Here is a 17,874-nt window from a genome sequence, read left to right on the forward strand (position 1 = left end):
AGACAATACATAGTTTCACTCTGACACCTCTAACTCCTGGAGGTTACTAGGAGACCAAAAAGTGTGGTTTAATCAACCCAAGTCCATAAACACTTCTGGAAAAACAACACCAAAGACAGAGTTAATGGAAAGCCATTGGCATCGTCTTCCTAGGGAAAGGGCATCACTTTATACATGTGCAGTGAAAGAGGAGAAAGCACTTTGAAGTATTAAAAGCACTAAATAAGTGAAGGTGCTATTATCACTAATACGATTCTGTCCCTGCTGTGTACAGCCTCTGCTTATAGAGGATGAAGACCGTTTGCTCCAGACACTGAATCTCTTTGACCCTGATGACAGGGTCCCTTTAAGATGAGGAACAGCTCCTTACTGGCTTGACTCCAGGGATGTCTTGTGCTGCCCTTTGAAAAAGGTGGCCCTGCACCTCACAGGCTGTCATCACAACCCACTCCCCAGAGAAACGCTGGCTACTTGCCTCTAATCTTGGCCTAACTCCTGCCCCACCATCTGCTCAGTTTCCACGGCTTTCAACCAAGGCTTTCAGACTACAGACTGCCTCTTCTTGCTCTGTTGGCCACAGCACCAAACTTCACTGCCTATTCTCCAGTAAAGGATCCTAACTTCATGCCTGCTCCTTACCTCGGTTTACCTGTGACAAGTCTCCCCTGGTGAACCAGCATTCCCAGTCCCTCACCTGCACTCACCAGCCCACCTTCCTCAAATCTATAAATTGACCAATCAGCCAGGCCCCCAACCCCAGAGCAGGGCCAGACCTAACCCAGCACCCCCAGCCTGGAACAGCTCATCACTTGCTCTTCTGCTTACATCTACCTCTGTTGCATAGTGCTCAGTAGACAGTGGGTGCTCAATTAATGATGCTGTATGAAATTTCAAAAGTTCAGAATGCTGATTCTCAACTAAAATTAGAACCCTGCTTGGGGAAAGCAAGTCAATCCTGACCTGAAATAGTGATGCAATCAGCAGAAATTTCCACTATATTAATCACAAGGGTTCACAGCATGTAGTCAGTGAACCAAGTAATCTGACCTTTGGACCCCCTCCCACTCCTGCCCCACTCCATATTCTTGTTAGCTGCTGTTGACTAATGGCTTCCTGAAAAGATGATCCATCACTGTTCAGATGAACGAAGTTTCCACGACGACTTGCAGGTTATTCCAGCATTTTATAAAAATGAGACAAAATATAAAGTTTTAAAAATGCCAACTCAGGGCTTCCCTGGTGGCGCAGTGCTTGAGAATCTGCCTGCCAATGCAGGGGACACGGGTTCGTGCCCCGGTCTGGGAAGACCCCACATGTCACGGAGCAACTGGGCCCGTGAGCCACAATTACTGAGCCTGCGCATCTGGAGCCTGTGCTCCGCAACAAGAGAGGCCGCGATAGTGAGAGGCCCGCGCCCCGCGATGAAAAGTGGCCCCCGCTTGCCACAACTAGAGAAAGCCCTCACACAGAAATGAAGACCCAACACAGCCATAAATAAATAAATTTTAAATATTAAAAGAAAAAAAATGCCAACTCATGGGAAAAAGGAAAAGCTTGAAAGAACATGGTATTGCCAGGAACCAATGAAATTAACATAGACAGAAGATGGATGGATTTATTTTTTTAATATATGTGTAGTGTATGGACGCCTGGATTTCAAACACATGCAGAAGGCCAGTGATATGGTTTTCAATCCATACTGGAAATTGTTCATGACCAGAATAGACTGAGATGATTTAGTGTCCACAAGTATCAGCTACCACTGAAAAAGAGCTCTTTCTAATGCCAGGTACTGTGCTAGCTGCTCTACATACAGTTCTTCTCCTACCTCCCAAATTTTGAGAAAGGTAGAATCAGGGTTCAATGATCATTGCTACAAAAGTAAGAGGATGACTCTCAAAACACGTATGTGCTTGGAAGTTGTGTGTGAATGGGAGAGGGACAGCCTTACTCCTCAAATTGTACGATAACCAAAGTGTTTATAGACTATAAAATATCCCTGAAAGACAAAGAAGTTGGCTTGGACAAATGGAAAGACATATTACATTTTTAGATAGGAAATCTCAGCATCATGAAAATGTCAGTTCTCTCTAAGTGATTTTATGAATTTAACATAATCTCAATAAAAATATAGTGTTTTCTCCAGAGCTAGATAAGTTGATTATAAATTTTATTTGAAAAAACAAACAACCAAGAATATCCAGGGAGGGACTTCCCTGGTGGCGCAGTGGCTAAAAATCCTCCTGCCAACGCAGGGGACACAGGTTCAAGCCCTGGTCTGGGAAGATCCCACATGCCACAAAGCAACTAAGCCCATGAACCACAACTACTGAGCCTGCATTCCAGAGCCCACGAGCCACAACTACTGAGCCCCCGTGCCACAATTACTGAAGCCCACTAGAGCCCGCGCTCCACAGCAACAGAAGCCACCACAATGAGAAGCCCACACACCTCAACAAAGAGGAGTCCCTCACTTGCTGCAACTACAGAAAGCCTGTGCGCAGCAACGAAGACCAAACACAGCCAATAAATAAATAAATAAAAATTTTTTTAAAAAAGAATATCCAGGGAAACACTAAAAACAAAACAATGGAGCAGGAAGGACAGCCTTACTAGATATTAAAACATATTATAAAGCCCTCAGTGTAGGCACGTGAATTGATAGACCAATAGAAAAAAAAAAAATGAAAATTCAAAAACACACCAAACCGAACATGGAAGTTTAGGATGTTACAAAAGCAGAATCTCTAATCAGTACAGCAAAAAAATGAACTAACAGAAAGCTGTCTAGTTATATAGAAAAAGATATAAATGAAACTATTTCTCACACTGTATGCGGAATAAATTCTAAATGGATCTAAATGTTAAATGCGTACAAACATACATACACATATTAGGAGAAAACATGGGTGATTCTTTTATAACTTGAAAATGGGGAAAACTTTTCTTTGATGTAAAATCCAGAAGCAATAAAGGAAAAGGGATAAATCTGACCACAAAAATATAGCAACTTTTTTTTAATGAACATGTAGTATTTATCTTTATTAGCAATGATTTTTTTTCATAAATGAGCATGTCTCAATCATCGAAAAGCTATCTATCCATCCATCCACCTATCTATCTACCTACCTACATACCTATTCACCCATCTATTTATATAAACCAATATACATTCTATTGATTAGTTACTTAATAGAATCACATAGTATGTTTTATAATGACTGACTAGCCTACTTCTGATATTTTTGGTATAAATACAAATGTTTATATTTGATTTTTATCAAATATAACCAATTCCCTTTTAGCAAATTACCACATGACTACAAGCAAATTTAAAAATTAAGACCCTGGAAATAAAAAAAATGCACAAGGATGGATTAGAACACATCAACAGAGTAATTATATATACAAATACCTGCTTAGTAAGTATTTAAACAAAATACATTTCAAGATTTCTATGTAGTATATGCTATTACTTTCTGTTGCTGTTATCCATAAAAATTAATAAAATTTCAGTACTTTTTTTTTTAAAGAACAAAAGGTATTTTTTAAATGCCCACGCTCTGAGGAAAAAATGTGCAGATCCAGTTTCTTTAAATTTGTTGAATATAGAAGTACTAGATTACTGTATGGAAACTTAAAACTAAGACATCTTAAAAAAAAAAAAAAAAAAAACCCAGTCAAGTTTTAAATTCAGAATTGTGAGAGCAATTATAACAACATTTTTGCTATTTTCTCCACCAATAACTATATCTTATGTAGCATTTCTGTGACATTAGAAACGCTGACAAAATGATTTCATGAAACATGTAAAAAAGGCTAAGAAAAAACATTTCAACTACATAAACAAAACAAGACAGTAAATATTAATTTGAAACTTATACTGACACCAACCACATCATAAAAGTCCTATTATGGATAATGAAAAGTCTTATTTTTTTAAATGCCAAAGAACAGTATTAAATAAAATTCAATTCAATTTTATATCCAATAAAAAGGTAGAAATTGGATGGTCATATTCAAGTCAATTGGTCATAATATACGTAACACAAACAGAAATGGGAAAAAAAAAACCACCTCTACAACAATGCTTTGTCATTATAAAAATATTAAACTATGATAAATAAAAATTCACTTCTGAAGAAACTGTTTGCTGTGTTATAAGAGAATGAAAGTGAGGATAAATCTTATGCAAAACATTCAGAGCAAATGTATGAACACTATACGTAGTTACACCATTATAAATGTACATGATACCTTAGAAATATGTTATCAATCTAAGAACTCTAAGAATTAACATAACCAAGATTATGTAACAACTCCAATCTAAGTAGGAATTCGGTCTCTCAAATATTCCAGAATAGCAGCTGTTCCTTTTATTAATATGGCTGCTCTAGGAACACGGAACGGATTTCCATCTAGTAGCAATGTCCTTAAGTTCACACAATTCCCGAGCTCTGGTGGAATTTGTAGGAGGTCATTATTTTGAAGGTCCTATGTAATCAGATTTTCCATTGTCTTCATTTTCTGAGGGTCCACAGATCCAACCTGATTGTTACTAATCAAAATTGTTTCAAGTGTGGGAATTCTATACAGAACTTCAGGTAGTATTTTGAACCTATTAAAGGAAAGGTTGATTGTTTGTAGTCTTATCAATGATTCCATTTCTTCAGGCAAAGAATTTAAAAAATTATCTCTGAGATCTAAAAAAGTTAATTTTTGAAGCATACATAATTCCAAGGATATAAAGGAAAGCTTATTGAAACTGAGATTGACATCAGAAACCATTTCCTTCAGTTCCACAATCCTTTTGGGAATTTCACATAGCTGATTCTTACTGAAGTTAACAGAAGTGATAATGTTACTTTTTACTGCATCAAACACTTCATCGGGAATCAAAGTTGTTTGTTTATCACTATAGTCTAATATTTTTAATGTGATGATGGCGTGTACATTGACTCTAGCTAGATTCACTTGGTAGTGTCATGGCAGTCTCAGTAACAGAATCACTTTGGCTAGGTCCATCATCTTTAATCCTGCTTCGTAGATAATTTAAGACTTCTTAGGTTCCTTTATTTATAATTTCTCTTCGAATCGTTCTCAAAGGATTTCCTTCTAGTGCCAGGAATTTCAAATGAAGTTCTCCCAATGAACAGGGCAGACTACTAATATCATTGTTGCTTAGGTCTAGCCTTTCCAAAGATTGCAGGAGTGTAATTTCATCTGGAACAGATTTTAACTTGTTATCTCGCAGGTCTAGCACAAGGATAGAATTCAGATGCTTAAGGTGTTCTGCCCCTAACATTTCAATCTGGTTTTCACCTACATGTAGTTCCTTTAATAATTTACAGGAAGGAAATTCCGGTAGAAAACGTAATTTATTCCTCCGCAAATAAAGCAATTCTAGTGATTCCATGCTAGCCAATTCAGAAGGCATAGTTTCCAAGAGATTTGAATTACAATTCAAATGCTTTAATCTTTTCATTCCACTTATTTCTGCAGGCAAACTCTTCAGTTGATTACTGGAAAGATTGAGTTGCAGCAGGCTGGATAGAGAAGCAAAACTAGCAGGAACAGTTGTAAGACGATTGTTCAAAAGATCTAAATCTTCTAAGTTGGAAAGTTGTTCAAATCCCCTTGGTATGCAAGTTAGTTCATTATGCTGGAGATATAGGCCCTTCAGGTTTCTTAGATTTGTAATTTCTTCAGGGAGTATTTTCAGTTTGTTATGGCTGACATTAAGTTTCTGAAGATTTTCTAACTCTCTTATAGCAGAAGGAAGGGATGTCAGCTGATTATCATGTATATCAAGAACAGTCATTGCAGGAAGGAGTCGGAGGTCATCAGTAAGTGACTGAAGTTTATTGTTGGATATGATTAGTTTGGTCAAATCTGTCTGTTCCCACCATCGCTCAGTAGCACTGAATGAAAGATTCTGATTAGCTTCTTCAGGGATATCCACATTTATTCTCCAAACACACTGAGGCACTTCACTGAGGTTGCGGCCCGACAGGTTTAACTGCCCGCTCTTCCTCGCCGCCTTTAATAGCCCCTGGGGTACGGAGGCACCGTGGTCTCTCCTCTCAGCTTGGAACCCTGCTCGGGGATCCCGCCCAGCTACTCCCTTCAGCCGTGACATGTTCAAACCCCGGTGTTCAGAAGCAGAGACCCGCCAGTGACGCTTCTATAGCAACTTTTGCATGAAAAAAGTAACATAAACAAAATCAAAAGATAAACACAAACTGAGGGGGGGAAATGCAGCTTATATCACTCCTAAAGTGTTAATATCTCTAATATACAGAGGTCTTATTGATTCTAGAGGGTGGAAATACCTATAGAAAAATGAGTAAATGATATAATTCACAGAAAATGAAAAGCAAATGCCTCTTAAATATAGAGATAAAATTCCAAATATTTAACTACATGCTCTATGATGAGACTATGGAAAAACATGCACTCTCATACCTTGCTGTAGGAAATGAAAAATAGAACAATCCCCAAGGAGGGGAATTTGGGCAATATCTAGATAAATTACATATACATTTACCCATTGACCCAGCAATCCCACTTCTAGGAATCCTGCCAAAGAAACACTAGCAAAAATACAAAATGATGTGGGCATGACACCATTCACTGTAGCACTTTTTGTAATAGTAAAAGACTGGATGCCCAACCATAGGGAACTGCTTGAATAAACTATGGTACATTCACAAAATGGAGTATAATGCCATCATAAAAAGAAAGGAGAGCTCTCTCTCTCCATCCCTCTCCCTCTCTCCCTCTCTCCCTCTCCCTCTCCCTCCCTCTCTCTCTCCCTCCCTCCCTCTCTCTCTCTCTCCCTCTCTCCCTTAAAAAAAAAAAAAGAAAGAAAGAAAGGAGAAAGCTCTCAGTGTCGTTATAAGGCACTGGTTCTCAGCTAGGAGTGACTTTTCCTCCCAGGAGATATTTGGCAATGTCTGGAGACATTTTTTTTTAATTTATTTATTTATTTATTTATGGCTGTGTTGGGTCTTCGTTTCTGCGCGAGGGCTTTCTTTAGTTGTGGCAAGCGGAGGACACTCTTCATCGCGGTGCGCGGGCCTCTTACTATCGCGGCCTCTCTTGTTGTGGAGCACAGGCTCCAGACGCACAGGCTCAGTAATTGTGGCTCACGGACCCAGTTGCTCCATGGCATGTGGGATCTTCCCAGACCAGGGCTCGAACCCATGTTCCCTGCATTGGCAGGCAGATTCTCAACCACTGCGCCACCAGGGAAGCCCTGGAGACATTCTTGATTGTCTAATGGCAGATAGAAGTGCTACTGGCATCCAGTGGGTAGAGGCCAGGGATACTGCTAAATATCCTACAGAACACAGGACAGTCACCCAAAACAAAGAACTGTCTGGTCCATAGTAGTGGACAATCCCTACTATAGAGCATTTTCTTAAATATATTAACTGAAAAAAGCAATGAAGAACATATATTGCTGAGACGACTCCTGTTTTGGAACCTGACAAGACTGAATGAAAGTCTGCAAATCTGAGTGGCCTCTCCCTGGGAGACATTTTCATACAATATGATGATGGACTGGATAATCATTAATGACTGAATGGATCCCAGTAATGTGCCAGTATCTTTGGATATTTATAATCATTTTACTGTAAGGGATCTGTATCAAAAACCAGAGGGTGGACTGTGATGTTGTGATATAATAAGAAATATTTGGTCTTCATCCTCATTTCCTGGCACAGAGCTCCTAAAACCCTTGTCATTTCCTGAGTGATGGGGTGAAAGGAGTGCATTTTGTTATTCATAATAAGCCCCTTTCAACCACACCTGAGTTTATGCTAATGAGGTAACTCTTGGAGGGTGGGGGGCTAGTTGCCAGAGGAACCAACCACCTGATTAGAGGACTGAAAGTTCTAGCTCCAACCCCCAACCTCCAAGGGGAGAGGGGTAGGGGACTGAGTTCAATCACAAATGGTCAATGATTTAATCAGTCATGCCTATGTGACACAACCTCCATAAACACCCTAAGCAGCAGAGTTTGAGAGATCGCAGGTAGGTGAGCAGGTAGATATACCAGGAGGGTGGCATGCCTAGAGAGTGTATGGAAGCTTGGCGCCCTTCCCCATACCTTGCCCTATGCATCTCTTCCATTTGGCTGTTCCTGAGTTGTACCCCTTATAATAAACTCGTGATCTAGTAAGTAAAGTGTTTCCCTGAATTCTGTAAGCCATTCTAGGCTCAAGAATGAACCTAAGGAATGGATCATGGGAACCCCCAATTTAGAGCTAGCTGGCCAGAAGTACAAGTGACAACCTGGGACTTACAACTGGCATCTGAAGTAGGGGGCAGTCTTGTGAGCCCTACAGCGTTATGAGTAGAGGAACACAGTATTTCCTCATGTACAGTGTAATCGAATTGTTGATGAGGGAACATTCTTCTTTATGGAAGAGTCCCAGCTAATAAATGTAGAAATAATGATAAAATTACAAAATCCCTATTCTGTAATCCCTAATAAAACAAGGGATATAGGCGACGATCATCAATAGCTATTAAAATCTTTGGGTGAATGATAAATGAGAAACTGTAGCGTGGACAAATCAGGTAAACAATACTTGGACCCACTAATCAAAAACCAATTGTTTTGTGATTTTTTATTGTGATGCAATAAAAAAAAATACAATACTAATTGTGAAATATTTTTGCTAAAACATGAAACATGAATGTTAGACCAACTATTCTCAACTAGGGCAATTTTGCCCCTAGGGGACAGTAGGCAACATTTTTGGTTTTCACACAGGGAAGGTGGTGCTATTGGCATCTCATAGGTAGAGACCAGGGATGCTGCTAAATATCCTACAGTGACATGACAAACCCCCATGGCAAATAATTATCCAGTCCAAATTGTTAATAGTGCTGAGATTAGGAAACCCAGTTCTGACCCAAGCTCAAGAAATACAGGACCTAGGGTGCATATCGACCAAATGCAATCTATGAACCTTGCTTGAATCCAGAATCAAACAAAGCAATTATAAATAGATATTTATGATTCAAAGAAACCTGAACACTGACTGGATATTGAGGAACTGTTTATTTTTAGGTGTATTAATAGTGTTATTCTTATGCTAATAGAAAAATCCTTACCTGTTGCTAGAAATAAACACCAAAGTATTTACAGATGAAATTATATACCTGGGATTTACTTTAATGCAGCTGGGAGGGAAGTTGAGGAGAGGTGTAGAGATTGTTGGTCATAACTGATAAATCACTGAAGCTGGATTATGGGAATAGCTTCTACTTTTGTGTATGCTCAAAAATAGATAATAAAAACAATTAAATAAATATTTTAATAAAATTTTAAACTATGGTCTTTTTATATGTACATGAAACTTAGTTCTGGAAACCTGATAGCTGGGAATGTTGCTGTTTCTAAAAGCAATGAATCCACAAAACTTAATTCCAAAGTCCTAATTTCTTATACTCTGGTGAAAGCATCTCAAATTTTTCCACCAAAGCACTCTTTAAGGCCCATGTTACGGTATCCATACTTTATTTTAACATTCTTTAGTGCAGACAGTGTATGTCAGTTACAATTACACTCTTGGGGCAGAATGTTGCCCTAACCAGAGACCCACATTCTGGGGATGATTAGCTAAGCATTATTAGAAAAGTCATACACTAGAGGTAATGACTAAAAGGTCTTCAGTCATCGTTTTCTCCCTTCCATACAAAAGCATTCCTAATCAGCATAATGTCAGTAGTGGGTTTTCATTGGTGGAATTAGTGGCTTTTTAATTGATAAAAATGAGGCTTTCATTTTGGGAAATTAGTGGCAGTGGAGAAATGTGAATTGGCTGTAATAATTTACAGATACTCTGTGTGCTTGCAAGAACAGGAGGTAAGACTCTAGTGAGCCTTGGAATCTTTATCCTTAGGAATAAAGCCCCAGGTGATATCCTTAAATGATGTTTGCAGAAGTGGTTTATGATTGTTTTGTGCCTGTTTGCAGAAATGTCTATATGAGTAGCAGGATTTGGTCTGAGACTTGCTTTCCTAATAATCTGATACAAGGTTATGAGAGAGCAATTAACCCTCATTAGTGTCAACAATTAAAACTTCCAAGATATACCAAAAAGAACCTAATAGTTGTGCACAGCAAGCTGGTTTCGGTCAGTTCTCAGTAGCAGGAAAAAAGTAAATGCATTATCCACAGAGTCCTGGCCCACCATAAAACTAATTATCTTGAAATCACCTGTTTCGTCTTTAAAATTCATGTAAATTTGGCATATTACTCCATACTGTTAGGTTGGCAAACTTCAATGAATCAGGCCTTCAGTAGTCAAGCCCTTTCTACATTGAGTCTGTACTGGGCCACGTGGCTGACTTTGGCCAGTGGAACATTAGCAAATATGATGCAAACAGAAGAAGCTAGATGAGGGATTTCACAATAGGGCTTGTCCTCTTGAAATGCTTTCTCTTGGTGCCATGAGCCACCATGTAAAAAAGTCCAGCAACCCTAATCAAGAGACTGCGTGGAAAGAGAGAGAGAGATGCCAAGCTAGCCATCAGTTCATGCAGCCTCCCAGCTGAGGCATCAAACACATGAGTAAAGAAGCCATCTTAAATACTCCAGCTCAGCAGTTGCCATGTGGGGCAGAAGAACCACCCTGCTAAGCCCAACCTAAATTGCAGAAATTTAAGAAGTAATAGCTTGACCTCTGGGGAACCGCACCAATGTGTCTTATGGTTTTATATATTTCTTGGAACATGTTAAACATTTTCCCCATACACCAGTGCCAACCACCAAAAGCATCATGGATCCATTACTCTGATACTGTGGAGAACTTCAGAAGCTGAGGAAAAGTTACGAAGAGATGGTGATGGGGCTTCTCTGGTGGCACAGTGGTTAAGAATCCACCTGTCAATGCAGGGGACACAGGTTTGACCCCTGATCCGGGAAGATCCCACATGCCGCGGAGCAACTAAGCCCGTACGCCACAGCTACTGAGCCTGAGCTCTAGAGCCTGCGAGCCACAACTACTGAAGCCCGCATGCCTAGAGCCCGTGCTCCATGATAAGAGAAACCACCACAATGAGAAGCCTGCACACAGCAACGAAGACCCAACTCAGCCAAAAATAAATAAATAAAATTAACAAATTTATTTTTTTAAAAAAAGAAGAGATAGTGAGCATAAGGTGCAATTTGTCTCCCTAGGTATAAGGAAGACTACAAGAATTCAGAGAGTGTGAATATGTTAGGTCAAACCAGGAAAATTTCCCCATGTACTCTAGAGATATTCTTTACTACTTTCTGGACAACTGTATTTCTCCTTATTTTTACAACCAGGCAAATTAAGTCTCTTGAAAGTGGGGCTGGAGACCAAGCGAGAACATGTGGAAAAGCTGTCACAAAGAGGGCAATATGCTAGTATTAGGATGAATCATATAAAAGAAATAATCATCTTGATAAATACTGTATCTGTATTAAAGCATGCATACTCCTAAAGTAAACTCTGCTGACAACCCAAGCATTACTCCAAGTATCCTGGATACAGAACGTATCACTGGGCCAGTAATTCTATACCTACCAGTTCATGAGCCTAAGTCTACCATTATAAAGCCCCTCCATTATACTTTTCTAAAGCCTTGCTCAGGATTGATCAAGGACTGACTTAGGAATTGAAGAGCCTGAACCTACAAGTTGAAGATATCAATACCAATAGTGAATTGGGCTGGAGAAGATAAAGTTTCAACTATCCCGTAGCCTACTCCGTAGCAGATATTTCTGGAGGAAAAATAAATGCTGCAGTAAGATATTTTCATACTTGGAGAAATAAATTTGCAAGTTGAATTTAAAAAAATATTTCCATACTTAAAAAAAACAAAATCCATTTAAAAAACAGAATACTCTAATTCTGTTGGAGAATTCATGAATGGTTCATTGACATTTTCATCTGACACAAGAAATATCAGCCAAAATTTATGTTAAGTTACTTATTTCTTCTTTGGGTTTTTGACAGCAGATTTTTATATGGTATGGTCCAGTAGTTTTCCAGATAAACAGGTTATCTTGATTATGCTATCTTTTTGTATGTTAATCAATCTTTTACTCACCTGAGGGACAATAGGATAAGATAAGTATACTGGGCTTTAAAGTTCAGGAATATAGGACTAGAAAAATAGATGGAATCTGACGTCTGAAAGGGCAAGCACCTCTAGGAATGATCACCAATGTTTTCAAAAGTGCTAATTATGTATTACGTGAGATAACAGAATGTAACCTCCTTAACTTCCAAGAATGGTGAGTTGGGCAAATGGTCCTATATAGGCGTGCACACCCATATAGCAATGTCCACAAATTAACTCTGCATTTGTTTCAATCTATATCTCTCCAGACTAAGCTACTCTTAAGTCTCACTGGGGAAACTGAGGCAATCGAACAGACTTCTATCGTTATTTCAGTACTCTGATTTTCTCGCAGGAAATTCTTGTTACCACCTATTTTCAAAGTACTGCATATCTATTAAAGGATAGATTTCTTAATAGCAGGAGACAACAAATGGCAGTTAAAACCATTAAATGTAACAAAACAAAGAATAATATCAAGTCTTCATACTGCTGAAACTGTTTGCCAATAAAAATACATAACACTAAAAGCACACTTAAATAAAGAAAATAGTAAGAGAAACATAGGTACAGACTAATATTTTATTAGTAGACTAAATATTTGCTGTTGATAAATGATGCTCCTAACAGGAAAAATCATGCAAAGAACAGATTCTGATAACTATGTATATCTAGAAAGGGAATTTAAAAACTGTGGAACTCGAGAAGTAACATAGTCTCTTGAGATATTTGAAGGATGTGTATGGTCTAATCAATGGATAGACAGTGGTGCTAACACAAGCACCGGAACATACAAAAACACAGTAACGTCCTGTTCTTTTCCAATATTGGGCCCATGGAAGAAGACAAATTATTCTAACTATAGTCAAAGAAAAAAAGACAGTGATCTAGTTGAGAGTACACATCAGGCTCTTGTGCATTCCCAGAGGGTTTTCATTGACAGAAAAATAGCATGACTTTCACAAAATGAAGGCGTCACATGAATAAAGATCTACACATAAGAAAACAAATGAAATTAGAAGGCATATAAGTCAGAGTCACAGTCTACTCCTAGACTGGCTTTCATCAATTTTTTGTTTATCTTAGAAAATCCTCCGGTTCTCTTATATGTCTGAGGAGAATCGTTGGTAGTTATTTTCAGTTATTCTCTACAACAAAAATGTAAGCCATTGTGTGCATCTTTTCTGTGAACAAGTGTCATAATGGATTCAAATGTTCAACTGAATTAGTTTTTGTTAATTTTATTTAATTTTGGCTGCATTGGGTCTTCGTTTCTGTGCGTGGGCTTTCTCTGGTTGCGGCGAGTGGGGGCCACTCTTCATCGCGGTGCACGGGCCTCTCACTGTCACGGCCTCTCTTGTTGCGGAGCACAGGCTCCAGACACGCAGGCTCAGTGGTTGTCGCTCACGGGCCCAGTTGCTCCGCGGCATGTGGGATCTTCCCAGACCAGGGCTCGATCCCGTGTCCCCTGCATCGGCAGGCAGACTCTCAACCACTGCGCCACCAGGGAAGCCCCTGAATTAGTTTTGATCTTCCTCTGATGAGCTTAGAAACCAAATGAATAAGTAAACAATCCGGAAACATAGGCAAGATGCAAGAAATATGCTGAAGGGAGAGATGACTTGTGAACTGTGCAGGTAAAGATAAACCGAGCGGGGGTTTGTACATTGTTTTTTGTTTGTTTTGGTTTTTTTTGGTACGCGGGCCTCTCACTGTTGTGGCCTCTCCCGTTGCGGAGCACAGGCTCCGGACGCGCAGGCTCAGCGGCCGTGGCTCACGGGCCCAGCCGCTCCGCGGCATGTGGGATCTTCCCGGACCGGGGCACGAACCCGTGTCCCCTGCATCGGCAGGTGGACTCTCAACAACTGCACCACCAGGAAAGCCCTGTACATTATTTTAAAAAAACAGCCACAAAAGTCCATGAATCACATTGACACTAACAGACATAACTAGAAAGTGGGAATATGAGCAAGTGGGCTGTTCTCAAATATGTACTATTAGTTTCCAGAACCATTCAAATTAGATTGAATTGTTATGGATTTTTCATGAGGCAGCATTGGATTCCTGCAAAAAGCTGCCATCTAATAAAATCAGTGACTTGCAACACAGGAATACTTCACACCAAAGGAGGTGTCTGCTAATTTATCACACCAGTAAACTCATTGTTTTACTTGAGAGAAAACCTTTATGGAATACTAAGGTAGCTCGTAGATAAAAACGTACATTTTTGCTGTCCCAAATTTTTTTAACACAATGTAAAAGTTTTTTTTCTATTTGTCTAATTTATTTGTTGGTGTTTGTACAACCACGTGGTTTGTCCATGTGCTTGTTTGTGCCACTGTTGATTGTTATTTATGGGGATGGAAAGGCCAAAGTCTCAGGCAAGACTTACGTGCCTTTGGTGGATCCAAACATAACCTAATGATTTGGCTGATTTGCTCTGGTCTAAATACCATCTTTGGGACAGAAGGATCCCAGAAATACTAATTCCTCTACTCACAGGCACTCTCAGTAAACCTTGATGCATTAAGGTACACAACCTCCTAGCCGTGTTTAATTCTCCTACAGGCATTTCGATATGACCACTTTGCTTTGTGTAATGCACAGCTTAATAACACATGATAAATAATATTCAGAAATGTTATTTTGATGATGATGACCTAATTTGCCAAAGTCCCTAAGTTACCTCTTCCTGAGTTTTTACTTCCAAGCCAGATGTGCCTGCATAAAACAAATGTCCAAATTTTCCTCCCTGCACTTATAAACTCTTAAAATGTTTGCATTTCCATTTAGAAATAAATTTCCTCCCCAACCTTGAGGATACACCCTAGGTGTTCCCATGAATTAGTACATATTCCCATGTTGGGTACAGAAAAGTCTCCAGTGAAAAACCACACTAAAAATTTTTAACAAGAATAATTAGAGGGCTTCCCTGGTGGTGCAGTGGTTGAGAATCCGCCTGCCAATGCAGGGGACACGGGTTCATGCCCCGGTCCGGGAAGATCCCACATGCCGCGGAGCGGCTGGGCCCGTGAGCCATGGCCGCTGAGCCTGCGCATCCAGAGCCTGTGCTCCGCAACGGGAGAGGCCACAACAGTGAGAGGCCCACGTACCACAAAAAAAAAAAAAAAAAAAAAAGAATAATTAGAGCTATGGGTTATGTACCTATACCTTTGGCTGCCTGCAGATTTGACCCCAGAGGAAAAATTCAAAATTAGAAATTGTAGAAATGTAACTTGAAAGAATTTTTGGTCTGGTCAATCCTTGATAAACACCATTAATATAAGGGAAAGAGGTGTGCCTATATACAAATAATGTATAATCAAAATTCACTTATATTTTTCTTATTGATAAAAGTTTTAAATACACTAGGACTCAGAGTTTTCAAGAATAACAATCATATCTGCTGTGTGTTGGAAAGGGCAGGAGGTGGGATGGGAGTAGGCGCTAGATGAAAAGTCAAAAGACAGAGCAGATAAGTGAGAGCTAAACATTGGCTTGCATATGCTAAAAATATGCTAAACTTGGGTTTAGAATTGCAGGGAAAAAGTTCAGAGCAGGTACGATGTAATTTAACAGTCATACATGTTTTTAAAACACTCTGGAAGAGTTGTTGACTACTCAGTGAGTCATCCGTGCCGTGCCGTTAGGCAGATCTAAGTCTGCATTAACTGAAGCATGGAGTCCAAGGCAAAAGCATCTTCCTTGATTATGGTCCTAAGGTTGCAACTTGCTCCTGAGACCTGAACCCAATTGCCTGGAAGAGGTAGGTTTTGGACTGGGGTTCCATGTGTGCAGACCCAGTTAGCAAGGAGGCTCCTTGTAGAAGCTGGGGTTAGAATAAGCACTCTGATCTCTCGTTTGCATTTTCTATTCCATCCGCTATTGAGCCTTCTCTGATTTAGAAGTTCATGCTCTCATTACAACAAAAGCATTTGTCTAATTATCGTCTTTGCTTGTGATTCTTTTTTTTTTCTTTCTTTCTTTCTTCTTGAAGGTTTCTCTGGTGCTCATGAACCCAGGATCCCAGCTTCTTATGTGTCTGTGTCTTCTTCCTCCTCTTCATCCACCACCTCTTCTTCCTTCTTCCAACTCCTAGCTCCTCTCCCTGCCTAGGGAGGCCTTCCTGTGTGCCAGACACTAGGTGTGTTATCTTACATTTGCCTCAGAATAACCTTGCCCCACCCTGCTACACCCCCGTCTAGGGCATCTCCCTTGGTTATAACATGCTCCTTCCCTCTGCTTTATAATTCTTAATCTTGACTCACTATAGGCTAAGGGTTAGCTATAAAGATGGTGGAGATCGAATCCGCCCCTTGGAGATCATAGTGTCAAAGAATGTGAGGGCAGTACCTGGTTCAAGTGGGCACTAATTTAATGTTGTTTAAAATTGAATAAACAACTCAGAGACCATGTTTCCAATGCCACTCGGTGAACAAAACAGAGAAAAGTCCCTCTCTTCGTGAAGCTTATGTTACAATGGGAGACAGACGATAAAGATAAAAAGTAAAGTATACAGTCCAGTAAAGAGGAACAAGTTCTCCAGCAGATGTTACCAGTGGCCTTCTCAGATTCCCTGGACTCCATTCCCACCCAACTTGACCCCAGGGCTCTTACTGTGAGCCTCAGAAGGCCTCCTCAGGCAGCCGGAGGACACATGGCCAAGCGCAGGGATGGAAAATGCTGGGAAGTTAAAGTCCCAGCTCCACAGCCCCATCCCCAGGGCAGCTCTCAACCATGGACTGATGAGAATTGGTGGATAAACACCCCACTTCCTTATACCTCAGACATACTTCAAGGCATGTCCATGCAGTCTCCCCGAGTTCCCCAGCAGGACTGAGTCCCAGTTGTCCACAATAGTAACCTCTGATTACCCTACCCTGAATTGGCTTCCTTCCCCTCCTGGTCTCACTCTCCTACTAACCCTAACCTGACTTGCCTTCCTGGGATCACCTCCCATGTAAACCACTGCCTTTCAAACCCTTGTCTAAGATCTTGCTTCTGGGCGAGACAAGTGTTAAGGAAAACATGAGGCAGAGAAAGAGGAAATGAAGTATTGGGTAGGGTGAAATTTCAGATTGCATGATAGAGAAAGGCTTCACTGAGGTGACTTTGAAAAAAGACTTGAATGAAGTGAGGAATTAGGTCACTGTAGTTCCAAAACAAGGTCATTGCCTGCTGGTGGGAATGTAAGTTGATACAGCCACTATGGAGAACAGTATGGAGGTTCCTTAAAAAACTACAAATAGAACTACCATATGACCCAGCAATCCCACTACTGGGCATATACCCTAAGAAAACCATAATTCAAAAAGACTCATGTACCAAAATGTTCATTGCAGCTCTATTTACAATAGCCAGGACATGGAAGCAACCTAAGTGTCCATCAACAGATGAATGGATAAAGAAGATGTGGCACATATATACAATGGAATATTACTCAGCCATAAAAAGAAATGAAACTGAGTTATTTATAATGAGGTGGATGGACCTGGAGTCTGTCATACAGAGTGAAGTAAGTCAGAAGGAGAAAAACAAATACCGTATGCTAACACATATATATGGACTCTAAGGGAAAAAAATGTCATGAAGAGATTATTGGTAGGACAGGAATAAAACACAGACTTACTGGAGCATGGGCTTGGGGATATGGGGAGGGGGAAGGGTGGGCTGTGATGAAGTGGGAGAGTGGCAGGGACATGTATACACTACCAAATGTAAATTAGATAGCTAGTGGGAAGCTGCCACATAGCACAAGGAGAT

At 40.0% G+C, this 17,874-nt stretch overlaps 1 protein-coding gene across 1 annotated transcript in view; it reads right to left on the reverse strand.

Annotated features, from left to right (window-relative positions):
• Positions 1 to 4,026: 4,026 nt before the first annotated feature.
• The window catches only part of LOC131758918 (leucine-rich repeat-containing protein 40-like), a 44,599-nt gene continuing 30,751 nt past the window's right edge, over positions 4,027 to 17,874 (reverse strand). Inside the window, 2 exon segments of the mRNA XM_059067532.2 lie at positions 4,027 to 4,962; positions 4,964 to 6,193. Coding sequence (XP_058923515.1) covers positions 4,327 to 4,962; positions 4,964 to 6,139 — 1,812 coding nt within the window. The 5' untranslated portion in view covers positions 6,140 to 6,193 and the 3' untranslated portion in view covers positions 4,027 to 4,326.

Source organism: Kogia breviceps, chromosome 6 (assembly GCF_026419965.1).
Source record: "Kogia breviceps isolate mKogBre1 chromosome 6, mKogBre1 haplotype 1, whole genome shotgun sequence".
NCBI classification, from domain to species: Eukaryota; Metazoa; Chordata; class Mammalia; order Artiodactyla; family Physeteridae; genus Kogia; species Kogia breviceps.